Genomic DNA, 18,230 nt, shown 5'->3' on the forward strand with positions numbered 1-18,230 from the left:
CTGAATGGTCCACTGAACCCAGCAATCTATCTCTGATAGTAGCTGATCCTTAGTCACTTCAAAGTACCTGTGAATGCCATTCCCTTTTCCCTACTCAGATGTATGAGCTGGGAAACCCCTAGTTCTTCAGGAACATATCCAAATATTATATAGTTTTCCTGGCTATTCACTAGACTTTTTTTTTTCTTTTTATTAGTTTCAATAATCAGCATTACAACAGCAAGTCATACTGATTACATTAACATAAACTTGTTCATACTTAGAAGTCAGTATGCTTACTAAGGTCTCCCTGTTTTAAGTTCAACAGCATCCCCCCATCCCCCCACCCTCTTCCTCATTCCTCCCCTTCCCTCCCTCACCCTCTCTATCCACCTCTAACTCCCTTTATCTCCCCAACCCACCTACCTCCCCTAACCCCCTGAATCATTTATTCGGAATATCTGAGATATTACACGGGGATGTCCACTTTTCATACTGTTTCCATGTTTTGTAGTGGGTAGTCAACTGTCCCTGACATAGTGCAGTAAGTTTTGACATCAAACAAATATGGTACAATTTGTTTAAGATTGCCCACCGATCTGGAAGAGTGGACTGCTTCCATTTCGCTGCCAGGACCAGTTTGCTCACCACAAACAATTGTGCAGCAAACCGGTTTATTGATACACCTGGAGGTCTAGCATGTAGTAGGCAATACTCCAGCTTCAGGGGATAGCGTGTCTCAGTGACCTCCCACAATAGGTTCAATACGTCCATCCAATACTACTGTGCATAGCTACAGGCCCACCAAATATGTACCATGTCTCCTACTTGTCCACACTGACGCCAGCATAAATCAGAGCCTGTTTTAAACATTGTAACTAGTCGTTTTGGTGTATAATACCAGCTATATAGCATTTTATGTCCATTCTCTACCAGCGCACTGGAAACTGATACCTGAAATAGTAATCTGATCATCATTCTCCATTTGGGGGGGGGGGGGGAGTGTATGTTGCCCCTATAATCTTTTCCCACTTAGATAAATAATACTCAACTGGATTCCCATATTGTAGCAATGCTTTATATATCCTTGATATACCCCCCCTGGCCTCCCCCTCCCATCATTCCCTTTTCTAATTCTGTTTCTGATAGATGAAGATCTCCCTGTGCCCTCCGTGTAAGAAAATCCTTAACCGGATAGTATTGAAAGGCCTGCAGGGGAGATAGCCCATATTCCTGGCACAGTACTTCCAATTTTACTGCTGCATTTTCTTCCCACATCTGTCCTAGTGTACACAGTCCCATTCCCTCCCATGATCGATATGCCGCATCTTGAAGTTCCGGACCAAAATCAGGGGCAAAGCGGAGATACATATGTTTGAAATACCTTTGCCCAGGGAAGAATTTTTTTCTTAATTTATTCCAGATTCCCAAAGGTCCCTGGATCAGTGGGGGGCTTCTCAGTGTGATCGCTCCCAACATCTGTTTGGGCAGCCAAGGTATTGCCTGTAGTGGAAAGGGCCCCATCCACCCTTGCTCTAACTTTGTCCAGATTTTCTCCACACCTTGGAGCCAGATTGCTAAGATTCTAAGGTGTGCTGCATGATAGTATGACTGAAGGGAGGGAACATACCTCCCCGCTCTCTGGCCTGGTACATTACTTCTCTACTTACCCGTGGAGGTCTCTTTTTCCAAATGAATGAAAAGATTTTGCTCTGGGTCCAACCACCCATTCATGAAAGTAGTCTATAGGCTATTGGTTCCCAAATATGTCCTGGGGGCTCCCCAGCCAGTCAGGTTTTCAGGATATCCACAATGAATATTCATGAGAGAGATTTGTATTCAGTGGTACAAGCAAATCTTTCTCATAAATATTCATTGTGGATATCCTGAAAACCTGACTGGCATGGAAGCCCCTAGGTCACATTTGGGAACCATTGCCCTAGGCATCAACCAGAACCTAGATGTCTTGTGGCCAGCACCTTGTTCACTTATCCATAGGCTGCTCTTCCCAAAAGAAAGTAGAGAGTTGTTATGGTAGTAGTGCAGAAAAAAATCAGACCAAGAACACCAGAAGATAAAAGTAGTAGGCAATTTATTAAACAGTAGAGATTAAACAAAAGAAAGAAAACACAGTGCCTGACTTGGCCATGTTTCACCTATGTAAGGCTATTGGGAGTAGATGACTGTTAAACCTGAATTGCAATTTAAAAAAAAATCATAAAAACTGAAATCATATTAAACATAAAAACTTAAAAATAGAAACATAATCTATCTATCTATCTATCTATCTATCTATCTATCTATCTATCTATCTATCTATCTATCTATCTATCTATCTATCTATCTATCTATCTATCTATCTATCAAAACAACAACCTAGTAAACAGCTGATAATTTAAGAATGTTGATAACTAAGCCATACATATGTGCACCTTAACAGGAATAGTAGTGACATTTCAGGTAATGTGACTTGTACAGTGGAAAAGTGAACTGATCCTCATTCATAGCAAAGTGTTCTGTTTTGTAATATTCAAACCATACAGTGAAAAAGTTGCAATGAAAGAACCAGATACGACAAACCTAGAGAGAATGGTTGAAACACACTTCCCTCTAGAACCAACTACAATGGCAAATATAAAAAAAATGTAAAAAATTTTTTAAAATGTTGGGCTTAAAAAACCAAATTAAACATGTAAAATGCAACAAATAGAAAAGCAAATGTTAACAAAGCAGTAGTGCCTTTTGATATGAATCAGCTTACTGGCAACCACAGCAGTAGTCCACACAGCTTCATCCAAGGATTCATAGGATTCATCCAAAGTTAGGAGCAACAAAGTTATAGCTGCTGTTCTGGGGTCAAGAGCCACTGTTAAAAATCATAAAGTAAAAAAAAAAAAAAAAACCCTTTTGAAATCTAAAACTCTCATAAACAAGATCAAAATTGTTCAAAACATGTTCCGATGTAAAACTTTGGATGATAAAATGGAAAAGCTTTTACAAAAACACCATGTAACTTAAAAACAAATTGTTTTTTTTTTTTACATCTTCAAAAATTACAAATCATGGCTGATTCTGAAAAAGAAAGTAATGCCCTTATAAAATAGCTAAATATCGTCACCACAAGATGCTTTAAAATTGAGAAGAATGCAAAAAAAAAAAAAAAAAAAAATACAACTTTTCCAATGATGTAATGATGACATCATCGGAGCACACTGGAAATAATACTGGACATGTGGCAAATGCATGAACAACATTAATGAATCTTAAAAGCATAAAAAATGTTTAGAAACAACTAAAAATGAATCGGGAAAATGTAAAAAGATAAAGTTAGAAACCAGCTTAAAACAAATGCAGGAAATGTAAAAACATGGAGCTTAAAATCACAGTTATGAAACTTACAATAAAGAATATGAATTTTTAAATAATCCATACCCTAGAACTCCAGTGATGCACATGCTGCCTAAGATCCATAAGTTACATGTTTCACTGCCAGGAAGACCAGTAGTCTGCTCTCAGATCTGTTTAGAACCACTTTCTATATTGATACATTTTTGAGACACTTGATTCTCTCTATTCCATCCTACACCTGGAACTCCTCACACATCATCAACATCCTAGATGGGCTGTCAATTTCAGGTAGCATCACCCCTGTGACAATGAATATAGTATCTCTTTACACTAATATACCTCAGAGACACTTGAGATAATTGGAGAGTTGCTGTAAAACAGAAGTTCTCACAATAGGAGATGTTCATAGTTGAACTTAGTCACTTTAGCTTTAAAAGAAAATTTACTTTTATTTTGAATGAAGGTACTACAAACAAATCAAAGCTACAGCAAAGGTTGCCACTATGCACCATCAGTGGTTAATATCAATGACTTCGAAAACAAATTTTTTTGAAAGAACATGTTTATAAAGATAGGATAATACTTTGAAAAAGGTACATTGATGATGTATTCATGATCTGACAGGGAGAAGAAGAATTACTAACCTTTATGATTGGTTGAATTTAAGAGACATAAATTTGAAATTTCAATTGACATTTGATAAAGAAGTATCACTTCTAGATGTTAAAATTAGATATGCAAACAATGCCTTCATAAACAAAATCTTGCATTACTCTAGTTGTCATAGCAAGGCACTAAAGAAAAATCTACCACATAACCAATTTTTGAGGGTTAGATGCATGTACTGTAGTAGAGGTGATCTCATTAAATTAAAATCATGGAAAAAAGTTCAGAGAGAGAGGGGGGGATACCATGAAGAAGATATAGGTGGGTTAAGTAGAGCAACAACTCAATTTACTTCAGTTTTTTGAAGGAGTAAACAAACATGTGGACAAAGGGGAGCCGGTTGATATCGTGTATCTGGATTTTCAAAAGGCGTTTGACAAGGTACCTCTTGAAAGGCTACAGAGGAAATTGGAGGGTCATGGGATAGGAGGAAATGTCCTATTGTGGATTAAAAATTGGTTGAAGGATAGGAAACAGAGTGGGGTTAAATGGGCAGTATTCACTATGGAGAAGGGTAGTTAGTGGGGTTCGTCAGGGGTCTGTGCTAGGACCGCTGCTTTTTTTTTTGTTTCATATTTTTAATATATTTATAAATGATTTAGAGATGGGAGTAACTAGCGAGGTAATTAAATTTGCTGATGACACAAAGTTATTCAAAGTCGTTAACTCGCGACAGGATTGTGAAAAATTACAGAAGGACCTTACGAGACTGGGAGACTGGGCAGCTAAATGGGAGATGACGTTTAATGTGAGCAAGTGCAAGGTGATGCATGTGGGGAAAAAAGAACCCGAATTATAGCTACGTCATGCAAGGTTCCACATTAGGAGTTACGGACCAAGAAAGGGATCTGGGTGTCGTCGTCGATAATACATTGAAACCTTCTGCTCAGTGTGCTGCTGCGGCTAGGAAAGCGAATAGAATGTTGGGTATTATTAGGAAAGGTATGGAAAACAGGTGTGAGATGTTATAATGCTGTTGTATCGCTCCATGGTGCGACCGCACCTTGAGTATTGTGTTCAATTCTGGTCGCCGCATCTCAAGAAAGATATAGTAGAATTGGAAAAGGTGCAGCGAAGGGCGACTAAAATGATAGCGGGGATGGGACGACGTCCCTATGAAGAAAGACTAAGGAGGCTAGGGCTTTTCAGCTTGGAGAAGAGACGGCTGAGGGGAGACATGATAGAGGTATATAAAATAATGAGTGGAGTGGAACAGATGGATGTGAAACATCTGTTTACACTTTCCAAAAATACTAGGACTAGGGGGCATGCGATGAAACTACAGGTAGTAAATTTAAAACAAATCGGAGAAAATGTTTCTTCATCCAACGTGTAATTAAACTCTGGAATTCGTTGCCGGAGAACGTGGTGAAGGTGGTTAGCTTAGCAGAGTTTAAAACGGGGTTAGATGGTTTCCTAAAGAACAAGTCCATAAACCGCTACTAAATGGACTTGGGAAAAATTCACAATTCCCGGAATAACATGTATAGAATGTTTGTACGTTTGGGAAGCTTGCCAAGTGCCCTTGGCCTGGATTGGCCACTGTCGTGGACAGGATGCTGGGCTTGATGCACCCTTGGTCTTTTCCCAGTGTGACATTACTTATGTCTCTCCTTTTACCTGAAACTAAAATCCAGAATGATAGTGGTGTGCACTTTGCTATATGATCATTTGTCCTATGACATTATTAAAATACTAAAACCACTGTCATGTTATGCAAGTATTACCACACTTTTCACATGGTTATCATGGTTGCTTTTAAAGAATATAAAAATCTCAAGAACGTTTTAGCACTGCTGCAGTGCCAACCCCCCCCCCCCCCTTTTTTTCTTTCCTACTACATAATATTTCCCTTACCAATTTTGGCCTCATCCTCTCCCAAGATTCCACCCCACCTCTTAAATGTTTTAACACTCTTGAAACCCCAGTTGACAGTATCTGGAAGAAGAACGATAGACTGGGTAGTACATTCGTCTTCATATTTGACATTCTGCCACCCCCCCACCCCCAACCAAGTTAATTTGCCTCATGTAACATAGTAGATGACGGCAGAAAAAGACCTGCACGGTCCATCCAGTCTGCCCAAGAAGATAAATTCATATGTGCTACTTTTTTTATTTGTACTGTCCTCTTCAGTGCACAGACCGTATAAGTCTGGCCAGCCCTATCCCCGCCTCCCAACCACCAACCCCGCCTCTGGCACAGACCGTATAAGTCTGCCCAGCACTATCCCTGCCACCCACCACCGGCTCTGGCACAGACCGTATAAGTCTGCCCAGCACTATCCCCGCCGCCCAACCACCAGCCCCGGCACAGACCGTATAAGTCTGCCCAGCACTAGTCCAGCCTCCCAACCACCAGCCCCAGCACAGACGTATATGTCTGCCCACACTAGCCCCACCTCCCAACCACCAGCTCTGCCACCCATTCTAGGCTAAGCTCCTGAGGATCCCTTTCTTCTGCATAGGATTCCTTTATGTTTATCCCACGCATGTTTGAATTCTGTTACCGTTTTCATCTCCACCACCTCCCGCGGGAGGGCATTCCAAGCATCCACCACCCTCTCCGTGAAAAAATACTTCCTGACATTCTTCTTGAGTCTGCCCCCCTTCAATCTCATTTCATGCCCTCTCGTTCTACCACCTTCCCATCTCCGGAAAAGGTTCGTTTGCGGATTAATACCTTTCAAATATTTGAATGTCTGTATCATATCACCCCTGTTCCTCCTTTCCTCCAGGGTATACATGTTCAGGTCCGCAAGTCTCTCCTCATACGTCTTGTAATGCAAATCCCATACCATCCTCGTAGCTTTTCTTTGCACCGCTTCAATTCTTTTTACATCCTTGGCAAGATACTGCCTCCAAATCTGAACACAGTACTCCAGGTGGGGCCTCACCAACGACTTGTACAGGGGCATCAACACCTCTTTTCTTCAGCTGGTCACATCTCTCTCTATACAGCCTAGTAACCTTCTAGCTACGGCCACCGCCTTGTCACACTGTTTCATCGCCTTCAGATCCTCAGATACTATCACCCCAAGATCCCTCTCCCCATCCGTACCTAGCAGACTCTCACCGCTTAACACATACGCCTCTCTTGGATTTCTACTCCCTAAGTGCATCACTTTGCATTTCTTCGCATTGAATTTTAATTGCCAAACCTTAGACCATTCTTCTAGCTTTTTGAGATCCTTTTTCATGTTTTCCACTCCCTCCGGGGTGTCCACTGTGTTACAAATCTTAGTATCATCCGCAAATAGGCAAACTTTACCTTCTAACCCTTCGGCAATGTCACTCACAAATATATTGAACAGAATCGGCCCCAGCACCGATCCCTGAGGCACTCCACTACTCACCTTTCCCTCCTCCGAGCGAACTCCATTCACCACCACCCTCTGGCGCCTGTCCGTCAACCAGTTCCTAATCCAGTTCACCACTTTGGGTCCTATCTTCAGCCCATCCAGTTTATTTAAGAGCCTCCTGTGGGGAACCGTGTCAAAAGCCTTGCTGAAATCTAAGTAGATTACGTCTATAGCACGTCCACGGTTCAATTCTCCTGTCACCCAATCAAAGAATTCAATGAGATTCGTTTGGCACGATTTCCCTTTGGTAAAACCATGTTGTCTCGAATCTTGCAACTCATTTTCTTCCAGGAAATTCACTATCCTTTCCTTCAGCATCGCTTCCATTACTTTTCCAATAATCGAAGTGAGGCTTACCGGCCTGTAGTTTCCAGCTTCTTCCCTATCACCACTTTTGTGAAGAGGGACCACCTCCGCCGTTCTCCAATCCCTTGGAACCTCTCCCATTTCTAAGGATTTATTAAACAAATCTTTAAGAGGACCTGCCAGAACCTCTCTGAGCTCCCTCAATATCCTGGGGTGGATCCCATCCGGTCCCATGGCTTTGTCCACCTTTAGTTTTTCTAGCTGTTGATACACACTCTCTTCCGTGAATGGTGCTATATCCACTCCATTCTCAAATGAACTTTTGCCAGTCCATCGTGGTTCTTCTCCCGGATTTTCTTCAGTAAAAACAGAACAAAAGTATCTATTTAGCAAATTTGCCTTTTCTTCATCATTATCTACATAGCGGTTTGCAGTATATTTTAGTCTCACAATTCCCTTTTTAGTCATTCTCCTTTCACTAATATACCTGAAGAAATTTTTGTCACCCCTGCTTACCTTTCTAGCCATTTGTTCTTCCGCTTTCGCCAGATGTACCTCTCTCTTGGCTTCTTTCAGTTTCCTCTGGTATTCCTCCCCGTGTTCCTCGTCTTGAGTTTTTTTGTATTTCTGGAATGCGAACTCTTTAGCCTTTATTTTCTCAGCCACTTGCTTGGAGAACCATATCGGTTTCCTTTTTATCTTGCTTTTATTTACTTTCCTTACATAAAGGTTTGTGGCCCTATTTATAGCTTCTTTCAGCCTGGACCACTGTCCTTCCACTTATCGTACGTCCTCCCAGCCCATCAGCTCCCTCCTTAGGTATTCCCCCATTTTACTAAAGTCAGCACGCTTGAAATCCAGGACTTTGAGTTTTGAGTGGCAACCCTCCTCTTCAGCCGTCATATCAAACCAAACCATTTGATGGTCACTGCCGCCCAGGTGGGCACCCACTCGGACATTTGACACGCTATCCTCATTTGTGAGCACCAGATCCAGCGTCGCTCCCTCCCTCGTGGGTTCCATGACCATTTGTCTGAGCAGAGCACTTTGGAAAGCATCCACAATCTCTCTACTTCTTTCCGATTCCGCAGACGGAACCTTCCAATCTACATCCGGCAGATTGAAATCTCCCAGCAACAGCACCTCTCTCTTCTTTCCCAACTTTTGAATATCTGCGATCAGGTCTTTATCTAATTCTTCCAATTGTGTTGGAGGTCTGTAGACAACACCCACGTGGACAGAGGTTCTATCATCTCTTTTTAAGGTGATCCATATCGCTTCTTCCTTACCCCAGGTCCCTGTCATTTCGGTTGCTGTGATATCATTTCTCACATATAGAGCTACTCCTCCACCTTTACGACCCTCTCTATCCTTCCTAAATAGATTATAGCCTGGTATGTTTGCATCCCATTCATGAGAACCATTGAGCCATGTCTCTGTGATTGCAACAACGTCCAAGTCTGCCTCCAACATCAGGGCTTGAAAGTCATGAACTTTGTTGCCAAGACTGCGAGCATTTGTGGTCATCACTTTCCATTTACATTTCCTGGTATGTGTTTCAACATTTGATATTTTGGTGTGTTTTCTGTCTTTGGGTCCCTCCATATCTTTTTGTTCCACCTTAATTTCTTTTGCTTTTGCTGTTTCTTCTGGCTCAGTTCTATTTTTAGGAACCTCACAGAGCTCTAATGGAGCAAAAGAATTCTGTAGGGGTAACACTTGTGAGGGTGTATGCCTCTCTGTCACATGACGAAGTCTGCCTGAGCCTACTGTGAACCATCTATTCTTAAGAGGTTTTATCCTTTGAGGCAGTGGTGTGAATTTGGTTTGATTTTGTGCAGTCTTAGAAGTTGCTTTAAGTGCATCTAATTCCTGCTTTAATTTACTGACCTCTTGTTTTAAACTAGCGAGCTGATTACAGATAGGACAAGCCTTAAGTTTCCAGATGATTGGCCTTGAAACTAAAGCTCCACAATTATTACAGAGAATAAAAGTCATCTTGATTTGTTGAATGGGTATGAATAGGTATTTTATGATGAGGCTTGACAGTGTACAAGATTAACTTTACTCCTCAGCAATTTGAGACAGTTGTAATTTGGGTGGAGTTAAGTTGTGATAAGTAGTATAGTTAGAATAGGGATTTAGGAAGTGTCAGTCTTGGGGTGGGTGGGTATAAACCTAAACTTGTGGAATGTGTTTGCTGTAAAACCTATCTTAGGCCTGTATTAAGCCTCTTTTCTACAAAGCTGATTGGGACAAGGGGAGGACAAGGATAGTAGGTAGAGATGTGCAAAAAAACCACAGTTCTAGGGTAGGAAAAGCCACAAATATAGCCAGCACAAATCTTATCTGAGTTTTTCCCAGCCAGAGACCAGCAACACAGCTCTCCACAGAAAACACACTTGTGCTTTAAAAATGGCTGCAGAAAAAAAAAAAAACAGGTGAACTGAGATAGATGGGGTGGGGGTAGGAAGGAGCTCAGAAACTTGGCAAAAGAAAGATTTCTAATACTTGCTGGCAGTTTGAAATCAGAAATCTAATTTTCAGATTCACAGATATCAATAAACCAGTTTGAAACACAAACAGTTTGAAACACAGTCAGATTATACAATCAGATACAATGTAATTTAGCTAAGTTAATTACTATTATATATTGTCTGCATTTCTGTACAGATTTCAGTACCTTAAACCTTTTGCAATTCTGTTACCTCTTTCTGTCTCAGCGTTAACTCCCATCACCTCTGTCTTATCCAGGTTGACCTTGAATCCCACTATCTCTTCATATTTAGTTTAGTAATGAAAAATCTGTAGAGGAAAGTTTAAAATTGTGCCTTCAGTCGATTTGTACTTGGATGATTGCAAATTGTTTACCATTAAATATGGCCAAAACTCATGTTTTGTTGTTACCTAGCCATCCATTGCCCAATTTTTCCACTTCTTTCACTGTTGATGATATTGTTATAGCTATTGTTCATGAGATGGGATATGTTGATGTGATTATAGACTCCTCTTTGTATATAAAAACCTATGTTAAGACAGTACATAAGGTTTTTCAAAGATTGCAAATGGTACATCTTTGGACTTAAAGGATGCTTATATTCTCAGATACATCCAAATCAAGGAAATATCTGAGATTCATAGTAGGGAAATACCAATTCCAGTATCATGTGCAAACCTTTGGCATTGTGTCAGCATCGAGTATTCACAAAGTGCCTAGCAGTCATCACAGCATGTCTATGCAAACTAGAGTTGGTTGTGTTTCCTTACATTCACGATTGTCCAAGAGCACATCAGAGGAAAGTTCTAAAGAAGCAATGGACGTGACCATTTAGGTGCTAGAGCCGCTAGGGTTCATTAGAAACTATCCCAATTCACAACTTAGCACTTCACAAAAACTAGAATTTATAGGATCCCTACTAGACATTCCTGTGGCCTCTGCATTGAGAAAGGCTTAGTGGATCTTATCCATCCAGTGCTCAGAAGCCATGGAAACCCTTTAGGGCATTATCTCCTCTCTGCTCCAGGATTCACTAGCTTGGTGGATGGTTCAATTCAGTCTGGCAAAAGGTATCACTTTCCAAATTTCCTCAGATTTAGACGGTACTAGTGATGGATGCATACAACCTGGAATGGGGAGCTCATGTAGATGGGATCCACACAGAATCTGTACTCAGCTTAGAAAAAACACCATCAAATAAACTTCCTGGAGCTAAGAGCGATCTGGAATGCCTTAAGGCAGGCTTGTCTAAGTTCAGTCCTTGAGGGCTGCAATTAGCCAGGTTTTCAGGCTATCCATAATAAAATATGCATGTGAGAGATCTGTGTACAATGAATGTGGTGGCATGCAAATCTTTCTCATGCATGTTCATTAGAGATATCCTGAAAACCTGGCTTGTTTGCAGTTCTCGAGGGCTGAACTTGGACAAGCCTGCTCTGAGGGCTTTCAGAGATTGGTTATTGAATCAAATTATTCTAATTCAGACAAATAACCAGTTTCCAATGTATTCCATCAACAAGCAGGTTCAGACAGCACAGGCCATTTTTTTGGCGCACCTTAGTAAAAGAACCTGCTAGTGAGGAGGTACTGGATTTCTTTTACCACTTCCAGTATCATTAGTGTTCCCGTGCAGGCTCTGTTGGATTATATCACCTACATGGGAGACCTGTCCTCAGAGAACACCTGCTACGGGTAAGTAACCACTTTATTTCTGCTGCTGTTTTTGTACTGATTCATTTCTCTTGTGGTAGACAACACCTCTGTGGTTGCTTTGATAATTTAATGTTATTTTTCTTCCTTCAGGTACTAGAAGCTCAGATGAAAAAGGACCTTTCCGATAAAGAATCACTTGAGGCTCTACGAATAAAATATGAAGAAGAAGCGCGTGAGAAAAACCATATTCTTAATGAACAGAAAGCGGTAGGTTTCTTTTCATTGAGACACTAGTGGAAAAGACACACTTGATGGCCTTATTTAGCACTGAGAACTACTAACTAAGAGACCTAATTAACCTACATATGGATTTTAATTCTGGCTATTATGTCTCTGGCAAGTGTAAGTTTACATTTACATAATTTGTGTGTGTGTGTGTATATATATATATATATATATATATATATATATATATATATATATATATATATATATATAAAAGTAGAGGCACTGCCCATGTAGATACACCTTTTGCCCTCCTTAAATCAACTTCTTTATAGTTATCAAATATTATAGAGGAAGCCAAGGAGCAATCTGCTGACCTGGCTGTGGTGATTTTTTTTTTTTTAAGACAAAACTTGACCTTCATTGTCAAAATTATGCAAAGCTTTTGACCCTTACAAATATAAAACAGAAAAGATTAGTGCTATACAACATCTATATACATTGTGAATGATGTAAGCTTAGGAATGTCTATAACTGGCTGAGCAGGAATTGAAAAAGGGTAGAGGTAATTGGACTTCCCAAAGACAAGCAGGATGGTATATTCTGAAATGTGGTTTTTGTCATCCAATAGAGCCCTGTGCGGGAACAGCTCTTCAACTTTGAAAACATCATATTTTTTTTTTTGTCAATAATTTTTATTGATGACAACAGCAATAGTAACAAGTATAAACATAAACAAGGCATCAATCAAAAATACATAATAAAAAAATTGACTATATGGGCCATTGACCATTTTTACCCATTGTCCTCCCCCCAATAATATGTCATCAAATCCTTCAATTGCAACAGAAAGTTTCATTTCCTTGTCATCAAGCAGATGAATCCATTACGAGTGGGTTGTGTCCATCAACCAGCAGGGGGAGATAGAGCACTGAAAAACCATAGTGCCTCATGGCCAGCTTGCTCCATCTGCCTCTTCTGTATTCTCTATCTCCCCCAAGCCAACACACACAGAAGGTGTTCTCTCCACGAAAGAGCAACGAAGCAAAGCAGACAGTGGATACAAAAAAGTCCTCTCTCAAGTGGTGTCTTCTGAAACAAGTTCTTTATTGCAAAACAATTAAAACAACGTTGTTTTAATTGTTTTGCAATAAAGAACTTGTTTCAGAAGACACCACTTGAGAGAGGACTTTTTTGTATCCACTGTCTGCTTTGCTTCTCTATCTCCCCAGCAGGGTGGTTGCACCTTGGTCAAGCTCCTTCAGAAAATCTGCCTGGGGTGGCTCCTGTGCTTCTGCCAGTTGTAGCAGGGGTGTTGTGGCTGATGGTGCCCACTTTAAAGGCAAATAGGTTAGCCCTTTCCCTGCCTTACCCGGCCCCCGATATGGAAGTAGACAAATAGGCAAGCCCTGTCCCTGTCTTTGCCCACGCTGTGGATGCAGGCACATAGGTTCGCCCTTTCCCACACTACTGATCCTCCAGAGTTGGAAATTTGCCTCTTTCGCCTCAAACTTTCCTCACAGCGTGGAAAAAAAAAAAAAAAAAGTCGCTTAGCGCTTTGGTGCTGCGATCCCAGAAAAGAGGTTTTCTTCTGATTGTGCAGCGTGACCGGAGCTTGGAGACTCGGTCTGGTGAGGTAAGAGCATTTTGTAGCTCCTCCGGGGAGGGCCCGCGTTCGGGATGATTTTGGCGCAAATCTGCCATTTTGAATTTCCGTCGTTTTCGGCGATGGCTGCTGAGAAAGTAAAGCGCTGTTCCGTTTGTGGCAAGCGCAAATCTGCAGCAGGGCTCTGTAAGGTGTGCTTTTCAGACGGTACGAGCATGGCAAGCGATGTTCCTTCCCGCTCCGTGGAACTGGCAGCAGGCGCCATTTTGGAACAGCATGGCGCGACCCCCGCTGAGGCGGAGGGGTTTGAGCATGGAGGGGCGCCTCGTGTAGAGGCTAATAAAAGAGCTGTTTCCCCCGGACTGGAACTGGGAGGCCAGGGTGAGCCATTTTCCCCTGAATTTGTTTTATTGCTGCATAATGCATACATGTTAAAAAGAGCTCTTCCGCAGGGGTCCTCTGCGGCCCTGCTTTCTGTATCCCCTCCAGTGGAGTCTGGCCTTGGATTACCGTCAGGCGCGTTTTCCCCTGACAGATGGCCGCAAGACAAGTGCAGAAGGGTGGATTCCCCTTCAGAGAGTGGCGCCCCCCCTCCCCCCGTGGTCGGGATGTGAGGACTGAGGGGTCTGGCAGGCCATCGTGGTCTGGAGAGTCAGAAGAAGGTGCAGGATTGCCACCGGATCCAGATGATACTTCCGCGGTGAGGATTTTCCACTGCGATGAGCTGCCAGCGCTTATTACTGATGCCTTGCAGGTCCTCTCTATAGAAGACTCTGGGAGTACTGAGACCTCCTCTGGTAATCCGAGGATGGCAAGTACTAAGAAGCCTGCTCGAGCCTTTCCTTTGCATGACTCCATCCAAGAGCTTATCACGGCTCAATGGGCTGACCCTGAGGGGCCTTTGAAAGTCGCCAGGGCTATGGGGCAATTATACCCTCTAGGTGAGGAGCATTTGGTGCGCCTAGCAGTGCCTAAAGTGGATGCTCTAGTCACGGCTGTGACAAAGAAAACTTCCCTCCCAGTGGAAGGAGGAGTTGCCCTGAAGGACATGCAGGACCATCGCCTGGAGGCAGCTATGAAACCATCCTTTGAAATTTCAGGCCTATCCTTACGGGGCGTCTGCATGCAGCTGCTATGCTGCCCGAGCCTGCCTCGCTTGGTTACAACAGGCAGTGAAACAGCCCGGAGATGGAGCGGAACCCCTTACAGAGGTGGCACCGCGGATGGAGTCGACCTTGTCATTTTTGACTGACGCCCTGTATGATCTGGTCAGAGCTTCGGCTAAACAGATGGCTGTAGCGATGGCAGCTCGCCATCTTCTGTGGCTACAGCATTGGGCAGCTGACATGGCCTCTAAGCAAAGGTTGGTGAAGTTGCCCTTTCAAGGCCTTCTTCTGTTTAGTGAGGAGTTGGAAAAAATTGTGAAAGGCCTGGGGGATGCCAAACCCCAGCGCTTACCCGAGGATAGGCAGCGGCCTTCTTCCAAGGTTCAGGCAGTTCCCTCCTCTTACAGACCTCACTTCCGTGAAGCTAGAATGTACCGCCCGGGGTGTTCTGCTGGGTTCACTTCGTGTGCCCGTTTTCAGCAGAGGAACTCCTTTCGCTCGGACAAACGTTCCGCAGCAGCAGGCTCAAGACCTGGAGTTCATGGGCGACCCTCTCAATGATGGTGCGCCGGCCCCCTCCTCGATTCCTGTGATAGGAGGATGACTTTCCCTCTTTCTCGAGAAGTGGGCCAAGATTACGTCAGATCAGTGGGTCCTGGACCTGATCAGAGAAGGCTACAGAATAGAATTCAATGCCCCGATAAGAGATGTGTTTGTGGAGTCCCCATGCAGTTCTGCCGCCAAACGGGCAGCGGTAGAGGAGACCTTGCAAGACTTGATTCACATTGGGGCGGTTTCCCCCGTGCCTCCCGCCGAATGCGGCTCTGGCCGTTACTCCATTTACTTCGTGGTGCCGCGAAAAGGTGGGTCTTTTCGGCCTATCTTAGACTTAAAATAAGTCAACAAGTCTCTGAACGTGCGGCATTTTCACATGGAAATCCTGCGCTCCGTCATCGCGGTCGTACAACCAGGAGAGTTTCTCATGTCTCTGGACCTGAAAGAAGCTTACTTGCACATACCAATTTGGTCCCCGCACCAGAGGTTTCTGCGTTTTGCGGTGATGGGAAAACATTTCCAGTTTCGGGCCTTGCCTTTTGGCCGCGCCACAGCTCCCCAAACCTTTTCCAAGGTAATGGTGGTAGTAGCTGCTTTTCTCAGGTGAGAGGGTATTCGGGTTCACCTGTACCTAGACGACTGGCTCATCAGAGCAGACTCTGCAGAAGAGAGTCATCAGGTTACAGCCAGAGTGGTCTCAGTACTGCAATATCTGGGCTGGGTCGTCAATGTAGCCAAAAGTCACCTGACCCCCTCTCAATCTGTAGACTATTTGGGGGTCCGGTTCGACACAGCCTCGGGGATGGTCTTCCTACCCGAGCAAAGGTGGTGCAAGCTTCAGAACCAGATCCGTCTGCTCCTGAGGATGCCTCGCCCGCAAGCTTGGGACATAGTCCAGCTGTTGGGGGGTCGATGACGGCCACTTTGGAAGTGGTGCCTTGGGCGAGAGCGCACCTGAGACCTCTGCAGTGCTCCCTGCTTCAACGGTGGTCTCCAATATCTCAGGATTATCAATGCAGACTCACGTGGCTCCCTGCGGCCCGGCTCAGTATGGAGTGGTGGCTCTCAGACAGCATGCTGTGGCGAGGAATGCCGCTAGTGCTCCCCGATTGGTGCCTGGTGGTAACAGATGCCAGCCTGAAGGGCTGGGGTGCACATTGCCGGGGAAGGCATGCCCCCAGGGTCTTTGGACACCCGAGGAGTCGGAGTGGTTCATCAATCGCTTGGAGTTGAAAGCGATTTTCCAGGCGCTTCTGGCCTTTCAATTGACCCTGGAAGGATTGGCTGTCAGAATTCTGTCAGACAACACAACAGCAGTGGCCTACATAAATCGCCAAGGAGGCACTCAGTGCATTGCACTAGCAGCACAGGCTGTGCAGATTTGCCACTGGGCCGGGATTCATCTGCAGTTTCTGTCAGCAGCTCATATTGCAGGTCAGAGCAACGTGCAAGCCGATTATCTGAGCAGGAATCAAATCGACCCAGCGGAATGGGAACTTGCAGACGAAGTATTCCTGCAGATATGTGCCAAATGGGGAAAGCCCGTAATGGATCTTATGGCGTCAAGCACAAATGCCAAAGTCCCGTGCTCCTACAGCAGACGGAGAGATCCTCGCTCGGCAGGGTTGGATGCCTTGGCTCAACCCTGGCCTCAGGACCTCCTGTATGTGCTCCCTCCGTGGCCCTTGATAGGGTGAGTACTCCTGCGGATTTGGCTTCACCAAGGAGAGGTGGTTCTCATTGGCCCAGGAGGCCGTAGTATGCGGACCTTCGGCGGATGCTGGTAGAGGATCCCCTGCCGTTTTCTCTGGTACCAAATCTGTTCTCACAGGGCCCAATGACCATGGAGGACGCCTGCCGCTTTGGTCTTACGGCATGGCTATTGAGAGGGCGCAATTGAGAGACAAGGGATATTCCAATAAAGTCATTTCCACTCTCCTACAGACCTGCAAGCGTTCCACTTCCGTGGCTTATGCCAGGATTCGGTGCCAATTTGAGGCTTGGTATGCTTCTAAAGCGATCACACCCATGCGGGCTTCTGTCTCGCCGATATTTGACTTTTTGCAGGATGGATTACAAAAAGGCTTGGCCTATAATTCCCTGCGTGTTCAAGTGGCAGCCTTAGCATGTTTTCGAGGGAAGGTCGCTGACCTCTCTCTGGCTGCTTGCCCGGATGTGACACGGTTTCTTAGAGGGGTGCTTCGGCTCCGTCCTCCCGTGCGGGCTCCGTGTCCGGCCTGGAACCTGGGGTTAGTTTTACAGGCCCTTCAGTGTTCGCCCTTCGAGCCGCTTAGGCGAGCTTCGGAGAAGGATGTGACCTTAAAGACGGTCTTTTTGGTGGCCGTGACATCGGCAAGACGGGTATCTGAGCTCCAAGCATTGTCCTGTCGAGACCCATTTCTGCAATTCTCAGAGTCTGGAGTAATGGTACGTACGGTGCCTTCCTTCATGCCTAACGTGGTTTCAGCGTTTCACCTAAACCAGCCTATTTTCCTGCCCTCCTTTTCTAAAGAGGAGTTTTCAGAAGCTTATGAGCAGTTGCACCTTCTGGATGTGCGAAGGGCTGTTGCAATATCTGCGCATGTCAAGTGCCTTCAGGACCTCTGACCATCTTTTTGTTCTTTTGTCAGGTCCGTGCAGAGGGTCTCCAGCGTCTAAGGCCACTATAGCCCGTTGGCTCAAAGAAGCTATCTTTTCAGCATATCTGCTATCTGGCCGGCCTCCGCCTCAAGCCTTTAAGGCACGTTCCACAATAGCGATTTCCTCTTCTTGGGCTGAAACTGGAGCACTCTCTCTTCAAGAGATATGTAGTGCAGCTACTTGGGCTTCTAAGCTCTCGTTTGCCCGACATTACAGGCTGGATGTGGCTGCCAGGAGGGACGCGCATTTTGGAGCACAATTGCTGGTGCGTGGTGTGGCTTGTTCCCA

The 18,230-nt window shown here is 44.2% G+C and overlaps 1 protein-coding gene across 1 annotated transcript in view; it reads left to right on the forward strand.

The window, feature by feature from the left end:
- CIT (citron rho-interacting serine/threonine kinase) overlaps window positions 1-18,230 on the forward strand; it is a 1,023,678-nt gene that overhangs the window by 405,944 nt on the left and 599,504 nt on the right. Inside the window, 1 exon segment of the mRNA XM_030217566.1 lies at window positions 11,961-12,077. Within this exon segment, the coding sequence (XP_030073426.1) occupies window positions 11,961-12,077 (117 nt within the window).

The sequence above is a fragment of the Microcaecilia unicolor genome, chromosome 11 (assembly GCF_901765095.1).
Source record: "Microcaecilia unicolor chromosome 11, aMicUni1.1, whole genome shotgun sequence".
Classification (NCBI taxonomy): domain Eukaryota; kingdom Metazoa; phylum Chordata; class Amphibia; order Gymnophiona; family Siphonopidae; genus Microcaecilia; species Microcaecilia unicolor.